The 22,790-nt window shown below is 54.3% G+C and overlaps 1 protein-coding gene across 3 annotated transcripts in view; it reads left to right on the plus strand.

Moving 5' to 3' along the window:
- SFSWAP (splicing factor SWAP) overlaps positions 1-22,790 on the plus strand; it is a 66,408-nt gene that overhangs the window by 35,670 nt on the left and 7,948 nt on the right. For all 3 annotated transcript variants that reach the window (XM_031442459.2, XM_064481330.1, XM_064481331.1), the window contains exons 12-15: positions 2,833-3,063; positions 4,103-4,293; positions 14,515-14,780; positions 20,504-20,629. In XM_031442459.2, coding sequence (XP_031298319.2) covers positions 2,833-3,063; positions 4,103-4,293; positions 14,515-14,780; positions 20,504-20,629 — 814 coding nt within the window. The remainder of the gene's footprint in view (positions 1-2,832; positions 3,064-4,102; positions 4,294-14,514; positions 14,781-20,503; positions 20,630-22,790) is intronic.

A 22,790-nucleotide genomic window follows, 5' to 3' on the forward strand; every position in this document is an offset into this window, starting at 1 on the left:
TAGACAGTAACGGAGAGGGTGTGGGGCAGCCGGACACCCACGTTGTCCCCGGCGCGACGCGTCGTCAGGAGGAGGCAGTCCCCAACTCTCACTGTGGCTGCCCTCCCCCCACAGACACCCCGCTCACCAGGGAGTGGCGACAAGGCTTGTGAGCTGTCAAAGGTGAAAAATGGAGGACAGTCGTGGGAGACTGAAGTAAATCGACGTGCCCCTGCTGAGAAAACAATACTGCCGTTTTTTAAACGGTCGATGCTGACGTGGAAACGCGTCTCTGTGCCGTTGCTTACTAAGTGTGTGAGGCTGCACTTCCTGCGCGTTTAAGCACGCACGCACATACTCAGCCCTGGGAACCATCCGCTGCTTATGTTCAGACGGCTTTTTCCCCAGGTCTGAACTGCTGTTGGCCTTTTATTTTGTCCACCCCTGCTCTTAAAATATCCCACAGAGAATATATATTACTTTGGAAAGTAAAAGCGGTAAAACTTGATACCTCAAGAATGGGCGCATATTTGATGCAGAGGATGGAGGACTGGGGACTGGGGATTCATTCTCCAGTGTTTACTGAGCCTCTGCGGCCCTGGGCCTGGCTCCCAGCCAGTCCTGCAGGCCCGCCCTCTCCAGGCCCGGAGAAAGCAGACCACACACGGCACAACAGGGGAAGGGAGGCGTGGAGGGGAGAGCCGGGCAGGGCCTGGCCGCCGGGCAGAAGGGCCGTGCAGAGGGGAGCGGGAGAGGTGGCCCTGGTGGCCTTCGGAGGAGCTCGGGCTTTGTCCTGACCCGGCGGGGAGCCGTGGAGGTGCCTTTCACGTGCTGAGATGGGCTTTGCAAGCAGGAGTCTGGGTGGAAGCAGTCACCGGGTGACTGACTAATTCCGGGAAGGAGATCATTCCCGACCCCCTGCCTTCCAGCAGGGCTACAGTGGGAAGGCTGCCTGACCTTCCTGGCCTCGGTTTCCTGCTCTGTAAGCGTGGGGGTCTCTCCTCGGCTTGCGGCTGTTACGTGCGGGGAGGCCTGTCCACTCTGCGTGCTGACTAGTCGGTTCTTCTGCTGAACCGCTTGGAAGCGTGTACGGAATGCTGGTGCTGTCTGGCACTGGATGTGGCACGCATTACACTGTGTTCCAGAGGCTTTTGTTTCAATATATTTGTTGATTGCTTTTGTAATTTGGAGGAAGAGATTGTTTGGGAGTAATTGGTTTAAAAATAATTTTGTGATGCAATACTTTAGCCCCAAGTTAACTTGAGTAATTTTGATTAACTTTTAAGTGAAGTTTTCTCTCCTTTTAAATGTTTCTTTGACTCTAGTTTATTAAAGAAATTGTATTACTAGAGGCAGTAAAGAATTAATATTGTGAGGATTTCTTCTTACGGAAAACTGGAAGCAAGCGCAGAAACGGAGCACGGTGTAATAGTCGCACCCCGCACCCCGCACAGGCTTGGCATCCCGCTCCCGGGCCAGCTGCAGGACTGACCTTCCTCTGTAACCCTCAGGGCAGCCCAGCCCCAGAATGTTCTGAAGCGTGTCCCCAGCACCGTAGCACTGTACCCATCCCACGTTGTAGCACACGTGTCTCCAAAAGATAAGGACGGTTACCGTAGCCACAGTAAAGTGGTCCGGGTCGACTCTCCCGGCAGAGCAGAGTTTTAATCCCACATTAGATCTTCGTTTCGGGGTGGTTATGGAGGTAGACCCCATGACCAGGGTCAGTGCGAGTGAGTAACGTCGCGGAGTCACCACGGAGACTCATTTTGCCCCCTCTTCGTTTTGACTTATAAAATATCACTTTAACAGCCTGGGGGTGCTGTGTAGCTTGGGGTGATTATTGACGGAAGATGGCTCTATGTCAGAGATCCGGGTTATTTAACACGCTTCAGGTCGCACTTGGGCTTGGAATCGTGGGGCACTGAAGGTGAGGAAGCTGTGGGGCAGCTGGGCAGCCTCGCCCGCAGGCGCTTCTGGAACCTGCCTTTCCTAGCCCAGAACCCACGTCCCTCTCTGAGTCAGCTGCACTTAAAAAGCGCCTTCGTTGTGGTTTGCTTGAGTATTTTTCATAAATACTAATTCATGGTTTTTAAAAATACAGTGTCTTCCTGTGACCAGTTAGGTGTTGTTAAGAGCCATTTACCACGTGTCTGGGGAGGCAGGTGAGCGATGCTGAGTGGATGGGAGGGTGGGGAAGAAGACTGTTTCCTTTTGAGCCTTTGTATTTTGCTTAAAATCTCCAAATATTCTAGGGGAGAAAAATTGAACCACCTGAATTTTTATTGCACTAGGTTTAAGTTTTTCTTACAGGTGCAGAGGACAGTGTGACATAGCGCCTAGCACAAAGCGGGCACCCGGTCAGGTGTTGGCTGAGTAAAGGAGCAGATTCTGTAACTTCTGCTGTGTAAGAAAAGGCTCCTTTATGTCGTTGGGGTTTTTTTGAAAGCTCCTTTTAATAGTGGAGTCGCATCTTGTGCATACCTACGCAAACTCAGCCGTCTGCTGAGCCCAGAGAACAAGGAAAACACCAATGAAAACTGACCGTTTACCACTGCGGCAACACCAGCTTGCGCTCAGCGCGGGCACCCTTGACACGGCCCAAGGTGGAGCCAGCCCCGTGCGGGTCCCTGTGTCGGGCTTGGCGCACGTGATCTGCTTCTGAACAGCCCCTCTTTGACGTCCTGGGCACTCCTCGCTGCCCCAGGACCTCCCTCTGCGTAAGATGTGGCTCCACTTGAGACGCTACCCCACCAGCTGACGCTCGCTTGGACAGCGGGGCCCGTGGGGGTCTCTGCCCTGGGCTTCCAGACGCCTAAAGCTGTTACCACCATTCTCCCCTTTTCTCAATAGCTTCGTTTGCTCCAATAAGCTTTGCAATCAAGGCCAAAGAAAATGATCTGCTTCCCCTGGAAAAAAACCGAGTTAAGCTGGACGATGACAGTGATGATGATGAAGAAAGCAAAGAAGGCCAGGAAAGTTCTAGCAGCGCTGCAAACACGAGCCCGGCAGTTGCCCCGCCCTGTGTGGTTGCTGAGGAGAAGCGGCCTCAGCTCACCCAGGAGGAGCTGGAGGCAAAGCAAGGTTTGTCAGTATGTTTTAACTGCTTGAAAGAAAAAAGTGCGTAAATACAAGGTTAACCTAGTAAGCCGGAGCTGAGGCTGCCGGTAGACTCCAGCCTTTGCGTGCAGAAGCACGGGGCTTGTCCTCTGCTGGCCTGGTGAGCACCGCCCTCCACTGAGCTCGGGCGCAGTGCCCTGGGCAGTCTGCTTTCAGAGGATGAGTTGGGAGTTGGCCGAGAGTGCTTTAATGGCAGCCTTGGGGCAAATGCTGGGTTAATGTACCGGGCTAGGAGGTGCCCTTTTGTGAGGCTGTCTCCCTGCCGGGGCCCAAGCTGGCTTCCAGGCTGCGGCTGATCTTCTTGGGTCACGGCGGTGTCCCCGCTCGCCTCTGACGCACGGCCAGCAGCGATCGTGGGGACCGTCTTGTGTTCTATACCTGCTCCAAAATAAGTCATGTTCTGCAGTAAAGCAGCCAATTAACAGTTGCATTTGCAGTTTTTAATCTGTTCTAACTGGTTTTTGAGATTTGCTTTTTCTGTATATACAACAAACAGATCAAGCAACACTTTTAAAAGGTAGTCAATTCTTGGACCACAGCCTTGCCCTGGAGAGCGAGCGCCGTGGTGCATGCCTCTCCCTCAGCACACCTGTGTCCGCGCGCGTGCATCTGCGTGTGCACTTACTGTGCGTGAGCTCAGCCTGTGTCCGAGCATTTGGGAGAAAGCGCTTGTCCTGGTGTGTCCACTGCCTGCTGTGACTCGTGGGCACGTGGCCTGAGGTTTTCACCCTTCCGGGTTCCACTGGTATGGAATCCCGTCAGCCTTTGGGCTCTGATTTTGAAAGTGCAATTTGGAGAATACTGTTAATAAGCCGTATAAACCAATTCAGAATTGCCTTTGCCCAACCCGTTCACCTGCCCTGGAGTCTGCATCGTGTCCGTCTCTTAGAGTAACTGCATCGCACCTCGTGACCCTTTTCCCGCCTGTGAAAGTTAAGATAGCAAGATAGTGATAAAATACTGTGTGCTTTGAACGTCATCTTATCTTTGTTTATTCCTTAAGCAAAGCAAAAGCTGGAGGACCGGCTCGCTGCTGCCGCCAGGGAAAAGCTGGCCCAAGCGTCTAAGGAATCAAAGGAGAAACAACTCCAGGCGGAACGTAAAAGGAAAGCAGCCTTGTTTTTACAGACCTTAAAGAACCCCCTGCCGGAGGCGGAAGCCGGGAAGGCTGAGGAGAGTGCTTTCACTGTGGAGGTAAGGCCAAAGGGTCCCCACTAGCGTTCAGGGCAGAGCGCGGTTGGTGGCGGTACCTGAGGGCAGAGTCCCCGTCCGGTCAGCTCCGCGGCCCGCCTGGAGGCCGAGCGCTCCCCGCTGCTCTCCCCGCTGCCTTCTGCAGACCCCTGCTGTGCGCTGTTCCAGGCCAACCTCGGAGATGCCGTGGGCTCCGCTCCGGACCGCAGCAGCAGAGCAAGTCACGTGCATTTTTTGGTTTCCCAGTGCACGTAAAAGTTGTATTTACACCATACTGCGGTCTGTTAAATGTGCAGTAGCATTAACGTCTAAAAAAAGTTACATGTCTTAATTTTAAAATCTTTTACTGCTAAAAAAAAAGTGCTAACCAGCATCTGAGCCTTCAGCAAGTCATGATCCTTTAGCGCAGAGCTGCCGCAGGCCTTCAGTCTGTAGGAGCGCAGTGTCTGAAGTGCGCTAGGGTGAGGCTTGCCCGTGCCGTGCGGCTGGCTCAGTGAGAATCTGGTGAAAACGCCCCGTAATGCACGTCCACGCCGAACACTGGGTGCAGCCTCAGAGACACGGGCCTTGGGCCCCGGGCCCCGGTCGGGAACCCCTGCTCTGTGGCGGCCCTCGTGGGAGCTGGAGGGCAGCCTGGCCTGAGGGGTGTGCTCCGCGCCCGGACCAGGCTGGCCGCTGCCCTGAGGTTTGAGAATCTTGCTGGGGAGTCTGTGTTCATACCAGCACTGTAATTTTTTAAAAAGTAAGGTATGGTCACCGTCATCTTCTCTTGAAGGGGTCCAGTCCTCACAATTCTTTCCTAGGCTGTAGGACCAGAACATGGCCCCTCTGGCCCATTTCCTCCCTTCAGACGTGGCTGGGACACTCAGAACAGCGCCTGCGCCATTTCTCCAAGTGTCCCCAACACGTCTCCTGCAGCTGCCTTCTCCCCATAACACAGAACAGGCCCTGCGCCTTTTTCACTGTAATTACCTTGGCATTCCTGAGAGTCTAGAACCATTCTTGCTGCCTGTAGCCACTTGGTTTATTTGGTTTTTCTGTGGAAACAGCTTTCTGAGCTCAGATTTTCAGCATTCTTACCTCAGAAATCAGTCTGAAATTCTCTCAGATCTGGCCTCAAGTAATAGCAGGACTAGACCGGGGAGAGCAGGGAGCATCTGTTCCTGCGCGAGCTTGCCCACAGTGGGCTGCGCCGTCCGGGGTGCCCCGGGCGCCTCGCCAGCTCCAGCTGCAGGAGCTGCTCTCAGGCCAGTGCTCTGCCCGGCCTCAGAGTGGGGCTCCCCCAGGCTGCGGTGGTGTCCCCCACTCTCCCCGAGGCCCTTCCAGAGGCAGCCCCGCCTGGGAGGGCCTCGCTGCCAGTCAAGGCAAAAGCAGGTGTGCCCAGACAGCACCCGCAGCCCCCCCGGCTCCGGAAGGGCGCGTGTGCCAGCACAGGGAGGAAGCATGCAGCAACTAAACCCGTCAGTAGCAGGAACGCTTGAGATGGGCGCAGGGTGGGGGGATGTAAAGGAGCCCCACTTTCAAGGCTGCAGCTGTAAACCTCACACGCGCGGCAGGGCAGGGGCCAGGAGCAGGCTGTCTTCATTTCCTTTACTGTTTCCATGTCGCTTGTGCAGTGAGTGAAGGGCTTAATTAAAAGACATCTGCGTGTACGGATCCTGTCGCCTATTGTCTTCAGTGGCTGCATCTATACTTTCTAATAAAAGTGCACTTTAATGAAACTCCATCGCAGCCAGAATCGTCAGTCTCTAACCCAGTTTTCTCACTTTGCCGCGTTGCCTCGTCGCAGGCGCCAGGTCACTTCCTTACAGCAGAGTCGGCTGCGACTCACCTTGTTGTGTGTGTGTGTGTGTTCGTCTCCCGCCTTCCTCTTCCCGAGCTTGCACGTGGGGTCTGTGATCCACACCAGTGAGTGTTTGTGCTTCTTGTTCAAGTCACTGGGCGCATCTTCACAGATTTCTAGTGGGAGGATCGCAGCTACTGAACTGTTTCTGCAAAAATGTAATAATGGTGGTGGCAGATGACGATGAATGTCTTTAATTGCTTTGAAACAGAAATACAGGAATTAAATTGGCAGTTGTCAATGAGATTCACACTTGGAAATACTTCCAGCCAAAGCTGCTTCTGGAGACAGGTTACCCTGGCTCCGTCCACTGTTCTGTGCGCACTTGACTCACAGGGCTGGCCCGGCTGGCCCCACCGCACAGGTGTGCGGCTTCAGCATCCGGGGGAGCTTGAAGTGCGATGGGGTCGGCCCATGGGTTTGGCAGGGTTTTCTGTCATCTTGCGGCTTAGGGAGGGGCACTTTGTGTTTTCAGTTTGCTTTCTACAAGAGCAGTGTCTGTGTGATTTTAGAAGTTCAAATGCCAGAGGAAAGTGTAAAATGAAGAGTAGAAGTTTATTCCTTCTTTTGCTTTTTTTAAATCCCTGTGGAAGTTTCCATCTGCAGTTCATTTTTTATCGTGTAAAACACACATGCTACTTACATGTCACCCCTTCTTAAGCCTCGAGTACCTCACACTGCCATGAGGCCGTCACCACCGCCAACCACAGGACCTCCTCTTCCCAAACTGAAACTCCACCCCACTGAACACCAGCCCCACCCACCCCTCCCCCAGCGTGGGCCCCACCGCCCTCCTTCTGTCTGATTTGATCGCTCTGGGAGCCTCAGGAGTGGAATCGTGCAGGATTTGTTCGTTTCTGACCCGCTTAGCTCATGTTGCAGGATGTCCTTCCTTTTGAAGGGGACAAATGTGCCATTGAATACATATACACACACCACATTTTGTGTCTTTTGTTTTCTCCAGGGGAAAAAAATCTGTGTCTAGATTTTAAATATTATGTGTGCTTCATTGGACCAGACCCTGTGCATTATTCTCGTGTCTTGATTTTTTCACTTGCTACCCCCTTGCTCTTTCCCTGTCGGAGCAGTGCTTGGTGTGTAGCAGACACTCGGTGAGCGTTTACTGGCTGAGTGGCTGTCAGTCCTTCCCTGTATCGGCCCGTGAATCACCCCGAGGGCACGTGCCGCGGCGCCGTCCCGGGGTTTTGCCGCTGGAGCAGGTGCTGCTCTGAGTCTTGCCCGCTCGCTGCAGTGAGTACGTCCGCAGGGTAAATCCCTGACCCTGGAATTGCTGCTCAAACTTAGATACTGCGAATCTCACCCCTCGCACGATTCCTGCAGGGGGCTTGGGGCTGGGTTTTTTGTTGTGTGTTTGTCTCTGTGGTGCGTGAAAATAGCTTCCTTCACGCCCCTGCCAGCATCATCAGCCTTTAGATCTTGTCAGCCTGGTGGGTGGTATCTGTTTGGTTTAACTCACGTATTTGAGTCCCGGTTGACGCTGAGTCACTTTTCACGTGTCTCCTGCCTTTGTGTCCCCGGCAGGAGCCTTTGCTCTCCTCCCGGCTGCCTTGTCTGTCTTTGTCTCTCCTGCTTTGTGTCAGCTCTGTGTCGCCAGTATCGACAGCATTTTCCTCTTTGTCCTTTTAATCTGCACCCGTGGAATGTGTTTCAGTTGGAGGAGCGCGTGGCTGGCGCAGCGCAGCTCGCTGAGCCGCCCGTCGTCTCCGCCAACCTAAGGGGCCGCCTCCGCCGTGCGCCCGCTCTGCACCTGCACCTGCGTCCCCGTCCGTTCGGTTCCGTCCACCTGTTTGTTAGGAGAGGTGGTTTTCCACACACAGGTCTGACTTTAAATGAGGTCTTCGAAGTGTGTTTCACGACACGGGTAAGTGTGAACAGTGCGCTGCACGTCTGAGCAGTGTGTGAAATACCTGAAACGCCAGGGAGCACTTAGAAATTCACTCAGGCACCGCCCCGCTGTTGGTGGGCGTTTTGTGTGTGTGAGGTCTTAGTGCAAAAGGAAGACATCAGGCCTTGAGTTGAGCCATGCCATCACTTCCATGTGAAAACAGACTTCAAGGTAATTTCTAGGTAACGGTCACTTTTTCAAGTTCACGATCCTGCCACATTACAGGTCCAGCTGGAGTTTGAAAAGGAAATGGGAGCAAAAGTCAAGCCGTGTTTGTTGAGCCTCTGTTCTAATTCAGGGTGCCTTGGGATGTGAATTAGAAGCCTGTTTCTTATCCCGTGACTGCAGAATCACACGTGTGTGGGTGACCTCTGCACGTGAACGTCTCCTCCAGGAAATCTCTGCCAGGCACCGAGCAGCTCTGAGTGTGTGGTCAGGCCCCAGGCCCCAGGCGGGCAGAGAGGGCATGGGGCCCTGCCGCCCTGCCTCCCAGAGGAGAGGGGTCTGCCGAGTGCTTGGGGGCTGGGCGGGGCCTGGGGGAGCCAGGACAGTTTGGAGAGGTGACAGCAGTAAGGGCACTCCAGGCCAAAGACCCCCGTGGTGGAGGCAGGGAGGCTGGCATAACCCAAACCCAGACGGCGCTGCAGGCGGGTCTGGGAGGGGTGGAGCCGCTGCAGGACAAGCGGGGACGCTGAGGAGACGGGCAGCGCTTCCCCGCCTCCCTCCACGTGGACGGGTGGAGGCGGACAGGCCAGCGCCCCTGAGTTGGGCCCAGCTGGTTAGATGGAGGGAGAGGGTGCCAGCGGAGGGGGAAATGCAGAGTCATCCTGGAAGGAACCTCAGCAGTCAGGCCCGGGCTGGCGGTGGGACCGCTGCCGAAGGTTGAAGGTCGTGCCTGGTGACTCTTGAGTGATAATCAGGTGCAGGTTTGAGAGTGCAGATTTAGAGGCCGCATCGCCAAGTCTGGTTTCAAACGTATTTTAAAAACTTGAGTCTTTTATATACATATCCCAGTTCGTTGTTAGTGTGGTGTTACTTCAGAAATAAGATTCTGTTTTGAAATGTATGTTAGCCTGCTTTTGCGCAGTTCCTTTCCCACAGCAGGAAGTAGCAGCCGCTGGCTGTGAGCTGGTTTGCAGGTAAACGCACTTTGTGGTTACAAGGAGGATCGATAGTGTTTTCTAGCGTCACCAATGCTAGATGCTTTTATAAGTGACTCATTTTCCTAAAGTTCCTCCTTGATTCCACCCCGTCACTGCTCAGACCAGCCCGTGTCCTGCCCTCCCCCATGATGGTTCGTGCTTTGATCTCTTTGCTGGAATATTAGCACTCTGTCCCAAAAAGGCCGCCTGTGTGTTTGACCCTGGTCGACAGCGCAGATCTGTTCTGCCCCCCTGCAGGCATCGCAGGCCGCCTCTCACGGGTCACCGCGTGCAGAGGCTCAGCCAGTGCCTTCAGAAACCAGGCAAGGAGGGTGTGGAACTGGAGGGAGGGTCTTGACTCAGCAGTGTCTTTAAGTGTCTTCCAGGTTATTTATAAAACTTAGGATATAAATTAGTGAAGCAGTTGACTCTGGTTAAGCCAGAAAGAGCATCTGTAGTGAAAGTTGTGGTTTTTCAGGAAATGCCCTGTGCAGTAGAGGGGCCACTAGCCACATGTGGCAGTTTCAGTTTAGCTTCATCGCTGTTCAGAATTCAGGTCCTTGATCGCACCAGCCACCTTTCAGGTGCTCAGCAGGCGTCCGTGGCCAGGAGCTCACCGCAGCGGACGGTGCAGAAACAGGGCGCTCCCTCCCGCAGGTCTGGATTCAGTAGCCAGGTAGGGGTTCATTCTCCTTCTCCCAGTGGTTTGAAAGCCCAGATTGCTGTCAACAGTCAGGGCTGTGATTACACCTGTTAGAAACCTACCCCACTGCCCCTAAGTGGCTTAAGCAAGACCAGTAACTAGTCGGGCTCACGTGCTGAGCCGTGAGGGAGGCGCAGCCCGTTTGGAGGTGTCTCGAGGATTCGCCTCCAGGCTCAGCTTCCCCCGGCGGTCCACATTCTCCAGCTCTGCCTCCTGCAGCCCCGGCTCACCTCGCCCTCCACAGCCCCTCTGGGCTCAGCAGGAGCCCCGGGGTTGCAGCTTCCTGACCTTGGCCAGCCAGATTGGGGTCCTGAGCTTCTCCCTCAGCATAGCGTGATGCCCGGGGAGAGAGCAGTGTTCTGGTCCAGCTCCTGCTTCAGGTGGCTGAAGAATTCTGGTCCAGAATTCACGCACCAAGAGGGCGGGGTGGGGGGTGCTGGGCTGTGGGGGAGCAGAATCCAGTGCACTTCTCTGAACAGCCTACTTATGTGTCCCTGAAATGGCTCCATGGCACGTGTCATAAATATCCCTGAAAAACAGTCTGCAGTTGAGCCTGTTCCTCGGTGTTGACTGAGTCGTCCCTGCGCCCCCGCCCCCGCCAGCTGTGTACACAGAAATGCCTTTGGTGTCGCTGCAGAGGTGGGGGCACGCCTGCCCTTCAGTGTCCGGGTGCTGCTGGTGCCAGAGCACGTGATGTCCGGGCCTGGCAGGGCGGTGGGCTGCTGGCGACCCTGCCTTTGGGCCTGAGCTGCGCCTGTGTCCTCCCCACAAAACGCGTGTCACCCTGGCACTGACGCCCTGGGTCGCGGGACGCGTGCTGAAGTGCCCCACTCTCAGGAGTGGCGGCTGGCCGGCCCCCAAGACGCGTCGGCGCAGGCCGCCCTGGGCCGCGGTTGTTGGGGGCTGCGACTGGGCGTGTGCGATCGGTTACCTTTTTCTTTTCAATTCTCAAGTCTCTGTAACTGCTGGGGTTTTTAATATCCTCTTAGTACTTTTAAGCTGGGGGGAGAGCAGTGAGCTCATCACAGCGCATCACCCGAGTTCAGCCTGGCCAAGCCCCTACGCCAAGCTGCTGACTTTCGCCTTAATGGTGAAGGATCATCGATCATTTGATCTGAATCACTAGACCCCATGACATGATTACAGGCTGTATTTTTAAAGCACCAGTTCAGTTAGCCCCTTGCCTTTAGACAGGGTGCTAAACTACAACCACAGCGGAGAAGCAAGTGTTCCTAGTGACGGGCTTTAGGATGAAGGCCGAAGCGGCAGTCATGGGGTCCAGAGATAACCAGGTGTCGGTTGGCAGGGAAGCGTGAGCAGGAGCTCATCTGATGAGCCGCCACTCGCCCTGTGCAGTTCTCCCGGGCCGGCCCCTGCGGCGCGGCGTCCACCTGGCTCTTGTGCCCCTCGGAGGATGTCCACGGGGGGACATGTTTCCCGCTCTCTCCTCTAAAGTGCACAGCGTCGTGACTCCACGCCGTGGTTCTGTCCGAGTGTGCAGTGAAGGAGAACGCTGAGAAAGGCGGCCATCCTGGGTTTGTGTCCCCTTACCCAGAACAGACCACTTCCATAAAGGACGGAGAGCACGGCGCAGTCCTCCTGAAATGGGCTCTGTGTCCGTTTCCCTGGCAAGTCCCCATGCCCGGCCTCAGGAGGGATCCGCAGCAGCCTTGACTGCCCTGTGGTGCCCGGCGCCCTGAGCCCTCGCTCACGGAAATGCTTAGTGGTGGCCTCTGCCCCAGTCGCATCTCCTTTTCTGTGCAGTGTATGTCCCTAGTGTTACGGGGGGTTAATGCACTAAAAGCTGGTTTTTTCAGCAGCAGCAGCAGCAGAGCTCTCTATCAGCCAAACGCCTGGGGCTGGGGGGGAGGGAGGTGAGCAGCCAGCACTTCCCTTCCTCCAGCCACTGAAGTTAGAAAGCTCACAGTGTTTTATTTATTTTTGTCTTAATTTAAAATATCATTTAGTACGCATGCTTACAGAGTGCCTGAGTAGAAATTAGGTGTTCTTAGATGATAAAGGTTGGTGTCATGTTAGAATTGTTTTAACAGCAACCAATTATTTTAGAATTTAACCTGAAGACTCTTACTGCTCTAGAAGAATTTGAAGCGAGAAAGGCCTGTTTGCTAACAAGAACTGCCCCACGACGAAGCGGGTTCCCCGGAGAAGGTGTGGACAGAGCCTTAGAAAGGAAGTGGCAGTGAAGGAGGGGAGGCCCCTCCCCGGGAGCCCGTGCCTAGGGCGTCTGAGCGGGAATAAATTGCGGTGGGAACAGGGCACATTGTTCTCCAGCGACTCTCAGGCCTGCTGCCCCTCCACTCGCGGTGGGTGGACGGCGGGGAAGGCGGGCAGTGCCTGTGAACGGCAGGAGGCTGCGACATTGCCATCAGGCCGGGGCCCCCACCTGGCAGCATCCCCCTCTGGTGCCGGCCCTGCGACAGCGCCGTGGTCTCTCAGAGCCCCTGGCAGACGCGTGACTGTTGGGGGGGGTCATCTGCCCAGAGTGTGGGTCCCGGCGGACCCAGGGAGAGGAGCGGGAGGCCAAGCCCGCCGCCCGCAGCAGCAGCCCCCCCGCGCTGCCTGCGAGACCCCCTCCCCCTGCCCCGGGGTCGCCCTCCATAAACCTTGCAGCTCAGCCCTCTGGGTCACAGGATGATAAACTGCAGGTTTCTCGGTGTATCTCAAAAGTGTATGGTGTTCCCTGGCTGCAGTTAAAATTCATTTCAAGCGAGCTGGGGAAACGGCCTTTCTGAGTCTGAGGGGCAGGGCTGGCGGTGGGCGCCGTGGCTGCGACGGGGAGCATGGCGGCTGGGCTTGCTGGGTCGCTCCTGGGCAGGTTGTGTGTGGCGGCAGGGAGGGAACTCGTTTCTTCACTTTGCAGTGTGACGTGGACAGATGTTAGTGTTGACAAAAATAGGGTTACCGTGGCATTTTTATTTTTTGTTGGTTTTGGGGGATGATTGAGTTTATATATATATATATACACATTTAAATGGAGGGACTGGGGATTGAACCCAGGACCTCGTGCATGCTAAGCATGCGCTCTGCCCCTGCACTATGCCCTGCCCGCTACCATGTCATTTTTAAAAGCTGAATACTAACTCGCTGCCTGGAATTGTTCACTGTATTGAACCAGTAGCCTCCTTTTGATGGTCATCCAGGGTCATTGTAAGGTGGTGTGACGTGGTCCTTAGGTGTGCGTCCTGCACACTTAGGGGACTGTCTCTTTAGAACGAATTCCTAGAAATGGGATTGCTCTGGATGGCACAGTGCTGAGGGTGGCGGTTCCTTGACCTGTGTGCTGGTGATCCTGTTGTGAAAATTCAGCAGGCAGTGCCCTTAAGATTCGTGTACCCCTCTGTGTGTCTGGCGCACTTGGCTGCAGAGCCTTTGAACGATGGATGCTGACTCGCCAAGCGCAGTGCTGTGCTGAGTTAATGCACATGGGATGAGGCTGACTTGTGCTTAACAGCTTATCTTCTGTGGGATTCCTGTCCGTGGCTTTATTTTTTCCCTTCAGTTCTGCTGAGACACATAAGTGTGTTGACTGAAAAATAAAAAGCACGATGTGAGAGTTGTGGGTTAGGTTTCATTTGGGGCAAAATGAGGACCGTAGCCCAGGAGACAGACTCTTCAGATTGCTCTGAGGATCTGCTCCAAAGAGGTGGGGGAGGTCTGTATATGCGTGATTTTAGTGAAGGGGGCACGTGCAGTCAGGCTCACAGTTGGGCAGACGGTTGCTGGGCACGAGGAGCAGGTGTCACCGTTGATGATGTTAGTGCTTTTCCAGAAATGAGGAATGCAAGTGTTTGGGCTCCTAAAACCTCCTGAAAATGTCCCACTGTCTAGGGCCCGTTCTGCCAGTTTTCCCAGAGCACTGATCGCCCCGTTCCTGATCTCCACCCTGAACTCCCTTCAGGGTGTGTTGAAGGTCAGTGACCGTGGTGGCTCATGACCTCATCTTTGCAGAACTAGGTGGCTAGTGACAATTTTCTGTTTAGCAGTTGGCCCACAACACCGTGTGTATAAAGTGTGTAGCGAGATTTGACTTACATATATTGCAAAATAACCACCACAGTAACTTCAGTTTACATCCATCAGCTCATGTAGATACAAAAAAAGAAAGAACCGTGTTTTCCTTCTGACAAAGGGTTTTTTTTCATTCTTTTTCTGTTGAAGTGTAGTCAGTTAACAAAGAGTTTTTTAAAACAGAGAGGAACCTCTTCTAGTTCAGGCGAAGCAGAGTCATAAAAACCTAGTGCTCAGGTGTGAGAAATCCCCTCTTCAGTGGGAGTCGCAGCTGTTTGTGGAAGGGCGAGCATGGTGCCCTCCGTGCCCTGGTTCCCCCAACCCGTGCCCTCCCCCCCCCCCCAGCGCCACTGCAGCCTGGTGCGCTTGGAAAGGAGCCGCGCGCGGGGAGCTCGCAGGCAGAGGCGGGCCTTCGTTCTCCTGGCCTCTGAGGAGCCGTCAGTCTCCCTGAGACGCCCGGCGATGTTTTTAGAGCCCCCGGGAGAGACGTGGTCCGCTCTGAGAGGTGTTGGTGCCTGACTGGTGAGAGGGCCCCAGAGCTGAAATTTTATAAATGCACATGTTACATGTTACATTTTCCCGGGTTTGCTTCCGTCCCCAGGAAGCCAGCGCTGCGTCCTGTCCCCTGCTGACCGGAGGCAGGCCTCTGCCGACTTCAGACGTTAAAGCCCCAGATGGGCCCCCGAGCAGAAGCAGAGACCCCCCGAGGGAAGAGGAGAGGGAGAAGAAGAAGAAGAAGCACAGAAAGCGGTCGCGGACCCGCTCGCGGTCTCCCAAGTACCACTCGTCGTCCAAGTCCCGGTCCAGATCCCACTCAAAAGCAAAGCATTGTCTTCCCAGTGCCTATCGGACGGCCCGGCGCTCCAGGTGGGTGTGCAGGGCGCGGCTCCCCAGCCCGGACCCAGCCCGCGCGTCTGTGCGGGGACGCGTCCTGCCCGCTCGAGCAAGGGCCTTTCTGAAGCTCCTCGGCTACTGCTGGCTGTTTTTGAAAATAGATTTAAATTTTTAACAGATCTTGGAAGCAGGCCTAGCATGTTTGCTGAAATGTGTGGCCAACTTCACCGGGTTGGGGGTCTGTGGTTAGGTTGGAGCAGGTGGACTTAGCCGGGCCAGTTCCTTTTGAACGTGTAAAGCCGGAGCAGAAGGCTCCCTGCTGCGGCGGCGGGCACCTCCGCGCGGCGTGCGCGTGGGCACGGGGAGAAGGGCGCGCGGGGCGCACGTCCGTTCTCTCAGTTAAGCTGCCTCTGCACGTCTCCCACTCGCAGCCACTGTGTAACCAAAAGCCACCTTCACCAGGAGCCAGCTTTTGAGAAAGCAGCTTCACATTTCAGGCAGCAGAAGTAATACGTATGAAAACCTGTAAGATCACAGAATTTACTGCTTAATGAGGCACTTCTGTTTTGTTTTGTTCTGTTTTAAGCAACTGGCTCACAGGAGGTTCAGAAAAGCAGATTTCTGGTTTTAAAACTCCCATCGTACATTCTGGTTTGTTCCTGAGTGTTAGTTGGACCTCCCTGAGTTTCCCTTCAGCACAGTGCTTGCACGGCTGTGAACCAGCTTTTCCAACACAGTCGATATTAGTTCCTTCCTCTCCGTGGGAAGAATGCGGACGCCCTGTGCTTTTTGCTTTCTGTGTTTGAAGAAATATGCTTACGTACACATGCGCCTCTCTGAATATGCCCCAAACAAGATGCTTTTCCTGTTTCATCCAGACCAAGCCTTAAAGGCTTGCCTAGGGTCTACACTTACCTCCGGTGATAACGGGATTTGCCTCCGTGACGAGTAAATTTGATCTTTGGCGCCCTGCATCTTTGCTGGTCCTTCAGGAGTTCTGTCAGTCCTCACCCACACACCCCCTTCATTGCTGTTCAATTAAAAGAACGGCTTTGCTGATGCATTTGCAGATTTTGAAGGCCCCCAGACGTGTGTGTATGTGCCAAGACTTCTTAAAGTTCCTTATGTGAGAAAACTTGTGACATCAAATAGTGGAAATAAATCACGCAGGCCTGCGCAAGCCCTCTGAGTACTAACACACCCAGTGGAGCTGACGCGTAAGCCCCCAGCTGGGGGGCGGGTAACTCCGGGCTCCTAGGGGGCTCTGTGGTCTGCGGCCTGCGCCTCCGCGTTGAGTGTCCGGCCAGCACAGTAGGCGCTGGTGCGTAGTATTGAAACGCGGCCCGTCTGCTCGGTTGTCAGGAGGGACGGTGTAATGGCCACGAGCTTTTCCCCAGACTGGTCTGTTCAGAACTGAAAGTGTTCGTGAAACATTTGGGATTACAAGTTTCTAGGTTTTTGTGCTTTTTATTAACCATCTGTAGTAGAATAAGTCATTTTATGTATAATGTTAATGCTCTTGAAGTAGCTTTTATTCTAGAACAGACTGAGTTACGTATGTTGTGTACGAGTACATGCTACGTTGTGAGCACGTTCAGTGCCGGCAAGTGCGAGGGGCACAGCCCTAACCCTGAGTTTGTGATTTTCAGTTAAAAGAAAACGGCGCCTCACGGTTTCAGTGTGAGCTCTGAGCCGACGGGCGGCCGACCTCACCCTCATTTGACCTACAGGTAAAATGGTTCGTGTGTAAACAGAGTGTTTCTGTAACTCGCGAACTTCTTTTCCAACCTCAGCATCTGTGATACTTCGTTAGTGCTGGTCACGGCAGCTGGCTTCAGCTCACCAAGTCAGTCGGGTCTTCGGTGTTTGGTTTTGCAGTTCACAGCAAATATCAAGGCAAAGTGCAGCTGTATCATAAAAAAATTCTTTAATGGTTTTGTAAAACGGAACCTTCCGACTGTCCAGGAAGTTTTGCTCTGAAAGCTTGTGCGTGACAGTGATGCTCCCTGAAACCAGGGCCCTGCGGCGGGCTGGAGGTCTTGGCGGCGAAGCGGGGAGACCAGCTGTCCTGTGGGTGGGGCCTGAGCCCTGGGGACCCGAGTCAGATGAGTCACCTTCACCTTGAAGAATCCTGCCTCAGCTCTAATTTCTGAGACGAGTGTATCGTTCACTAACACTGCATTTTTTCCTAAGCTGGTTGCAGACCTGCTGTCTCAGTCCAGGCTCACACTGATCACCCAGCCAACAGCGACCGGGTCCAGGGATCCAGCTGGGTCTAGAATGCAGCGCTTACCAGACGGAGAGGCGTGTGTTCTCAGTCACGCGAACTGTTGACGTGTCAAAACAATTGTATTTTAACCAAAAAGTTGACGTTGTTAACCGTACTGTCATAATTCCTTCTTTAACTGTCCGTCTTTTCAGACAGACTAACTCGCTGCAGACGAAATGCCTACATAGTACGCAGCAGCCCTGCGTCTCGGGCCTGGCACGGCCTAGTCCGTTTTTCTGTGAAGGCGACTGCCAGCCCTGAGTGGGAGGGCGCGTGTTAGTGTTTCTGCTTGTGGTGGGGTTCCACAGTGGAAGTGGATTTCCCTTTGTATGCTAAATTGTCAACACCCTACGTAAATGTAGAAAGTTTGTTACGTTAGAAAGCTCTTCTACATCGTGAGTGATTTTTATGTTAACATATTAACGTTCCTTATGGTTGAAGTCCCGTTTATCCAGCTGGTCTGAATTAGAGATAGCTGGGTCTCCAAGGTGAATCCGTCGTAGAAAAGTCTTCCGTTTTGGAAATCGGTCTGTTGCTTCTCAGAAGGAGCAGTAATTACCACAAGAAACCAGCACTGATTAAAGGCCGAGACGTTTGTCTCTGTCATTGTCTGCTCTCACATGACAGCAGGTTTATATTTTACTGGGATGAAGACGTACACATGGAGTTTACTGCCTAAAATTAAAATTTGGCTTTAGCGGCTTTAGGTGATTTAAAACTAACCTTAGTGAGACTGAAGCTTGAAGTTCAGTTTATTCTTGAAGCCTTTGATAAGCTCGCCTTTGGTGTCGTTTCACTGGTTAGTCGGCGTCTGCGGGGGGAGGTTCTCGGGAGGTTCGCAGCCTGCGTTTTGAGGCGCTCTGTGTGGGGGGGCTGCGTGGCTCCCCGTGCCGCGTCCAGAAGTGAAGCCCCCCGGGACTCTGTCTTGGCGGGGGGGTGGCTAGGACTTAATGTGGCTTTTTTTAACAATTATATTTATCGTTCAAAAAGGACTCAAGGAGGCAAAACTGGGGTCGTGTTTGGTTTGAAGTATGTAATTCCTCAGTTTCCCCATGATAAACTGCGTGGCAAACCCGTGAGGGTAACTGGTTTAACCTCCTGATCCTCATCCTTAAAGGAAGCTTGGGGCACTTGGCATCCCCACAAGCTGACGGCCCGCGTGCTGGTGTTCCGGGAAGCAAATTGAGAGCCACGGGCCGGCCCGCTGTGTTAATAGCAGTGTCAGGAGGGACGGGGGCACACTGGCCCCGGGAGGGGTTTGTTGGGTCCGCAGTTCAAACGTGAGAAGAGCCAAGGCTTGGGGGGCTCTTGGTTGCTCAGGCTGGTTGTCGGCACCAGGTCCTTGCTGCCGGCCCCAGTCCACTCGGTCAGCCCCGCGGGGACCTTGAGCGGTGAAGCAGCAGGACTGGAGGGGGTGGGGGAGATGAAACGGTTAAATGCTGGGGAAGGGGGGCCGTTTATAAATACCGCTGTCATTCAAACTGAAAATTCCCTTGTGCCTTTATTTGAAACGAAACCATTATTATTCAAGGGAAAAAAAATCTGAGTAGCGTCATGCTTGAAATTTTTTGGATTCAGACTAGTTCATCTTTATGAGGCCTCTGGTCACACTGTACAGATGATTTACTTGCAAAGTGGAATTCCTGTTCCGTGCACTGTGTCATGGTAGCAATATTAAAAGCCTAATTAACAGAATAAAAGCATTGGAGCTTCTTTAATTAAAATAAAGCCTGGGTATTATCTGATACAGCTCACGGCCCTCAATTCTGAAATGGGCTTCTTTCCCAGGTAACTCGAAGTCCACCGGTAGTAGCCGCCGCCCTTTAGAGAAATCTAATACCGTTAGCTACCACAAAACGGCATTGTATTTCAAAGTTATGAATCTGCAGGCATTAAAAACAAATTCGTTGTTCCTGGTTGCTGAGTTTATTGTAGGATTCTGCGTGTAAGCGTTCCACAGGGGCTGTGGCTTTGATTAAGCTGAGCTTTCCCAGGGTTCTGCTTCCGCCCCGCCCAGCCTGTTCCGAATGGGAGGTGTGTGCCTCCTTCCGTGTCACAGGCCCACAGCCTCCCAGGCACGTGGGGCCCGGGCCCCGTCAGAGCAGCCAGCCGTGGCGGCGGCAGAGAGGACAGTTCCCAGGCAGCCTGGACCTCGGGCACATTCATCTCCTGGAGCTCTTTTGAGGGAAAACCTGCTAAAATGTCAGGGTGTCTGACCGACCTCACCTTTGTGATCTGTTACCTGAATCTCAGGAAGGGTCTGGCGGAGAAGAGGTGAAAACCGTCCTTTATATAAGCTGCAAGACGCTGTGTTAAGAGCTGTCCTGAGGCCGAGGCCGAGGCCGTGCGTCCCCGCGCCGGGCCGTTCCGGGGCCACGGTGCCGCACGTGTCAGGGGTGACTCGGGGCTCTCTCTGCGACCCGGCGTGGGGAGTGTGGTTACGGGCTTTGCGTCTGCAGGGTGTGTTGTTCGGGGGCGGTTCCTGGGACTGAGGCAACTCCGTGTGGGATTTCCTTGGACGGCAGAAGCAGACATCTCTTCTTTACATTGTTTTTGAGTGGGTTGTCATAGAGACGGAACGGAAAGAAATTGTTTTTTCCAGATTTCTGCTTACTTTAGGTCTTCCCTAAACAGTAATTTCACCAAAGGAATAAAAAACTAAAATAAGAGTCCTAAACCCATTGTTAAGCAGCGCTGCGCTGAGGACGTTGACCCTGCGGGTGAGGGTCTCACGCTGGAGTGCTGCATGCCGGGGTCCGTGGGGGTGCGGCTGCCCTGCGTGAATACGATGGTCCTTGTCTGGCACGTGAAAAGGAAGAATAAAATACTAGTGGGTAATTTTGTATCCAGGAAGCCTCATAAGCAGCTGTTCAGCTGGGACGCTCATGAGGAGGGCCTGGTGTGAACTGGACTGAAGGTCCGGGCGTCGCGCCGGCAGACGTGGAGGCCAGCAGGCCGTGAGACGAGTGTGAGTGAGAGAGGTCACCAGGTCCTCCTCTGACTTCATGACGCTCTGGTTTCTTCCTCTTGCCAGTGTTCAAAACAAGTAGAAACAGCTCACTTGAATCTCAGAGCCTTTCCTTTACCTAATTTGGTAGCAACATCCATGAGCTGGGGATTTCTTAAAGCGATCAGGTGGGCAAAGGCAAGAGGAAGGAAGAGAAAAGGCCCGTGAGCCGCGAGCCGCAGGGGGACATCCGGCCCTAGGGCGACCGTTTGGACCGGCAGCACGGAGCTCGCCTCCAGTGCCCCGGGTAGAGGGTTGGCGTCCGTGTGACAAGCGTCCTACAACGGGAGAGGGGAGCATCTCCGCCTCCGAGCGCGGACGCAGTGCTGCGTCAGCAGAGGAGTGAGGCTGGGGCGGGCCTCCGAAGGGCAGGCGGGGCCCCCGCGGGCTCGTTCTAGGGCTGACGGCTGCCTCAGTGGTGGACGTGCTCCCCTGCCCCCCCCCAACACAGGACTGAAACGCCTGTCCTCCTCCGCACAGGTCCCGGTCCCGGTCCCCTCGGAGAAGAGCGCACTCTCCCGAGAGACGGCGGGAGGACAGAAGTGTCCCCACCGCCTACCGGATGAGCAACAGCCCCGGAGTCAGCAGGAAGCGGACCCGGTCCAGGTAGGCATCGGGTTCTCACGGACGCAGATCTGCTGGAAGGGACGGGGGAGACCTGGCGCACACGTTTCTAACACAGAGATGTAGGTCGTCGGGAAGTGGCGCTCTGGCCAGCCTGAGTGGTCCTGGCAGGGTGGTCCTGGCTCTGGAACTCAGATGCAGAGGGAGCTGTCCCGTGCTGGAACTGGGTGCCCTCTGGACCCCCACACACAGGGACGAGTGACAAGGAAAACCAGAAGTTTGAGTCTCAGGTGGATCCCTGCTGCTGCCCGGTGTCCAGGCCACAGCTTCCAGGAAAGGGCCACAGTGTCCTCACGGGGCCTGAGAGCAGGGAGAGAGGGTCCATCCTCTGACGCTTTGACCACTGGGAGAGCCCTGTGTAGTTGAGAGCGAGGCCGGCTCCCATGTCTCTCGGGGAAGAAGCCCCAGCCATTGTGCCACATCCGGGCCCCCAGCTGTCCCTCCCGGGAGAGAGCTCGGGGCGGACCTCGCACATGGAGGCCTCGACACCCCCACTCAGCTAGGGGGGGCACGAGGACCTTGAGCCGGGGTCACAGTCAGCAGACCAGTGGGCATGTCCTCTCGGCCGAGGGGCGTGGTCTGAGCATTGTCCCGTCCAGCCTGAGCGATGGCACCTGCATGCTTTACGCGTCTTGGCGTCTGTGTTTCCATTGTACCCAAAGATGAGGGCGTCTCTGTTTTTGTGTCCCTGCCTGGGGTCAACGCAGGCCCTGGCTCTTGGTGGGTGGACGAGGAGGGCTGAGGTGCCCAGAAAAGGCAGGTGCAGGTGTTGCACAGTGTAGTCCCGGATTTCATAATACTGTGCAGCTGAATGTGTGCATCGGACACGCAGGGTTCCAGAACCTTCCAAAGGACAGATCCGAGTTACAGGTGTCCCAGCTGTCACCAGACGAGCTCGTGCACAGCCTCTGAGACGCCCCTTCATCAGCAAGAGCCTGGCAACAGCGGGAGCAGTTCTGAGAGGCGTTGCTGCCTGAAAAACATCCCTGCAGTCTGGCTAGTTATGCGCTAGGCCCGTCAGCTGATAAAATGTCATCTCTCTTTCAACAGAAACATCAGCAAAGGAGCTATGAAGCTGGTAGATTTCAGCAAGGCTTCCTGTACAAACTCGCTCTGTTTATAAATTACACTTTGTGCCTTAGAACTCCCACGCTAAGCGTACGTGACTATGCCAGGATAATATGGTGAAGATTGAAGTCCATTTTAAATTTTATTCCTTATGCAAGTAATTGATATTTGAAATTTATCATCACCTTTGGTGTAGGTAAAGGGCTTGATCTAAAATTAATTCCTTATAAAAAATTTTTTTAAGTAAAAGTAATTCCTTATAGCAGAAGATGTAACGTAAGAGTTCTTGCTTTGCCCTCAGATTAACCTTTGCATGAAAAGAGACATCACTGGGGAAGGCGGTGATGTGTTAGGATTCCTCAGAACTTGCGTTGCCACCAGGACTTTAGTAAGCGTGCAAAAGAAGTTAAGGTCCGACTCACTGATAGACAGGATTAAAGCTGTGGCCTGACTCGGGGGAGCCGTGAGCCGCAGGGCAATGTGTGTGCAGTTAGTGGTCTTGATTATAAACCCGAGCCGTCTGTAGGGCCAGGGTGTGCTCTGTCACCAGGCGAGCTGTGCTAGCCAGAGGTCAGACCCCGGTGCCCCTCCACCCTTCTGCCCAGAGTAGGGGTGGGGTCTCTGTGCTGGTGTGGCAGCGGGTGACGGACTCGCCCACCAGGGCAGGGTCACGTGACCCCGACTGGGGGAGGCGCCTCCTGCCAGGCCCGAGGGAGTATTCCTACAAACTGATCGCTGAGTGCTTCCTTCACTGCCTTGTTTTTCCCGCAGGTCTCTTTCCTTACTAGAAGATGTTACTTGGTGTTTAAAATAGTGCGTGAACCAGCACGTGCCTCTGGCTCCACCCACAGTGTTAACATTTTGCCACGTGCACTTTTCTCGCTGGCTCCCTCTCCCTCGCTCGGTCCCCACTCCTTTACTGCTCCTTCCTTTGTGTGTGTGTGTGTGTGTGTGTGTGTGTGTGTGTGTTTCAGGACTCTGACAAGTCTGGGCTGGCTGTGTCCTTGAAGGTCCCACATTGCACGTGTCGCACTGTGTCCTCTTGGCTACTTTCATGCTAACACTTTTGTCCGGA

Source organism: Camelus dromedarius, chromosome 31 (assembly GCF_036321535.1).
Source record: "Camelus dromedarius isolate mCamDro1 chromosome 31, mCamDro1.pat, whole genome shotgun sequence".
In the NCBI taxonomy this organism is placed as follows: Eukaryota; Metazoa; Chordata; class Mammalia; order Artiodactyla; family Camelidae; genus Camelus; species Camelus dromedarius.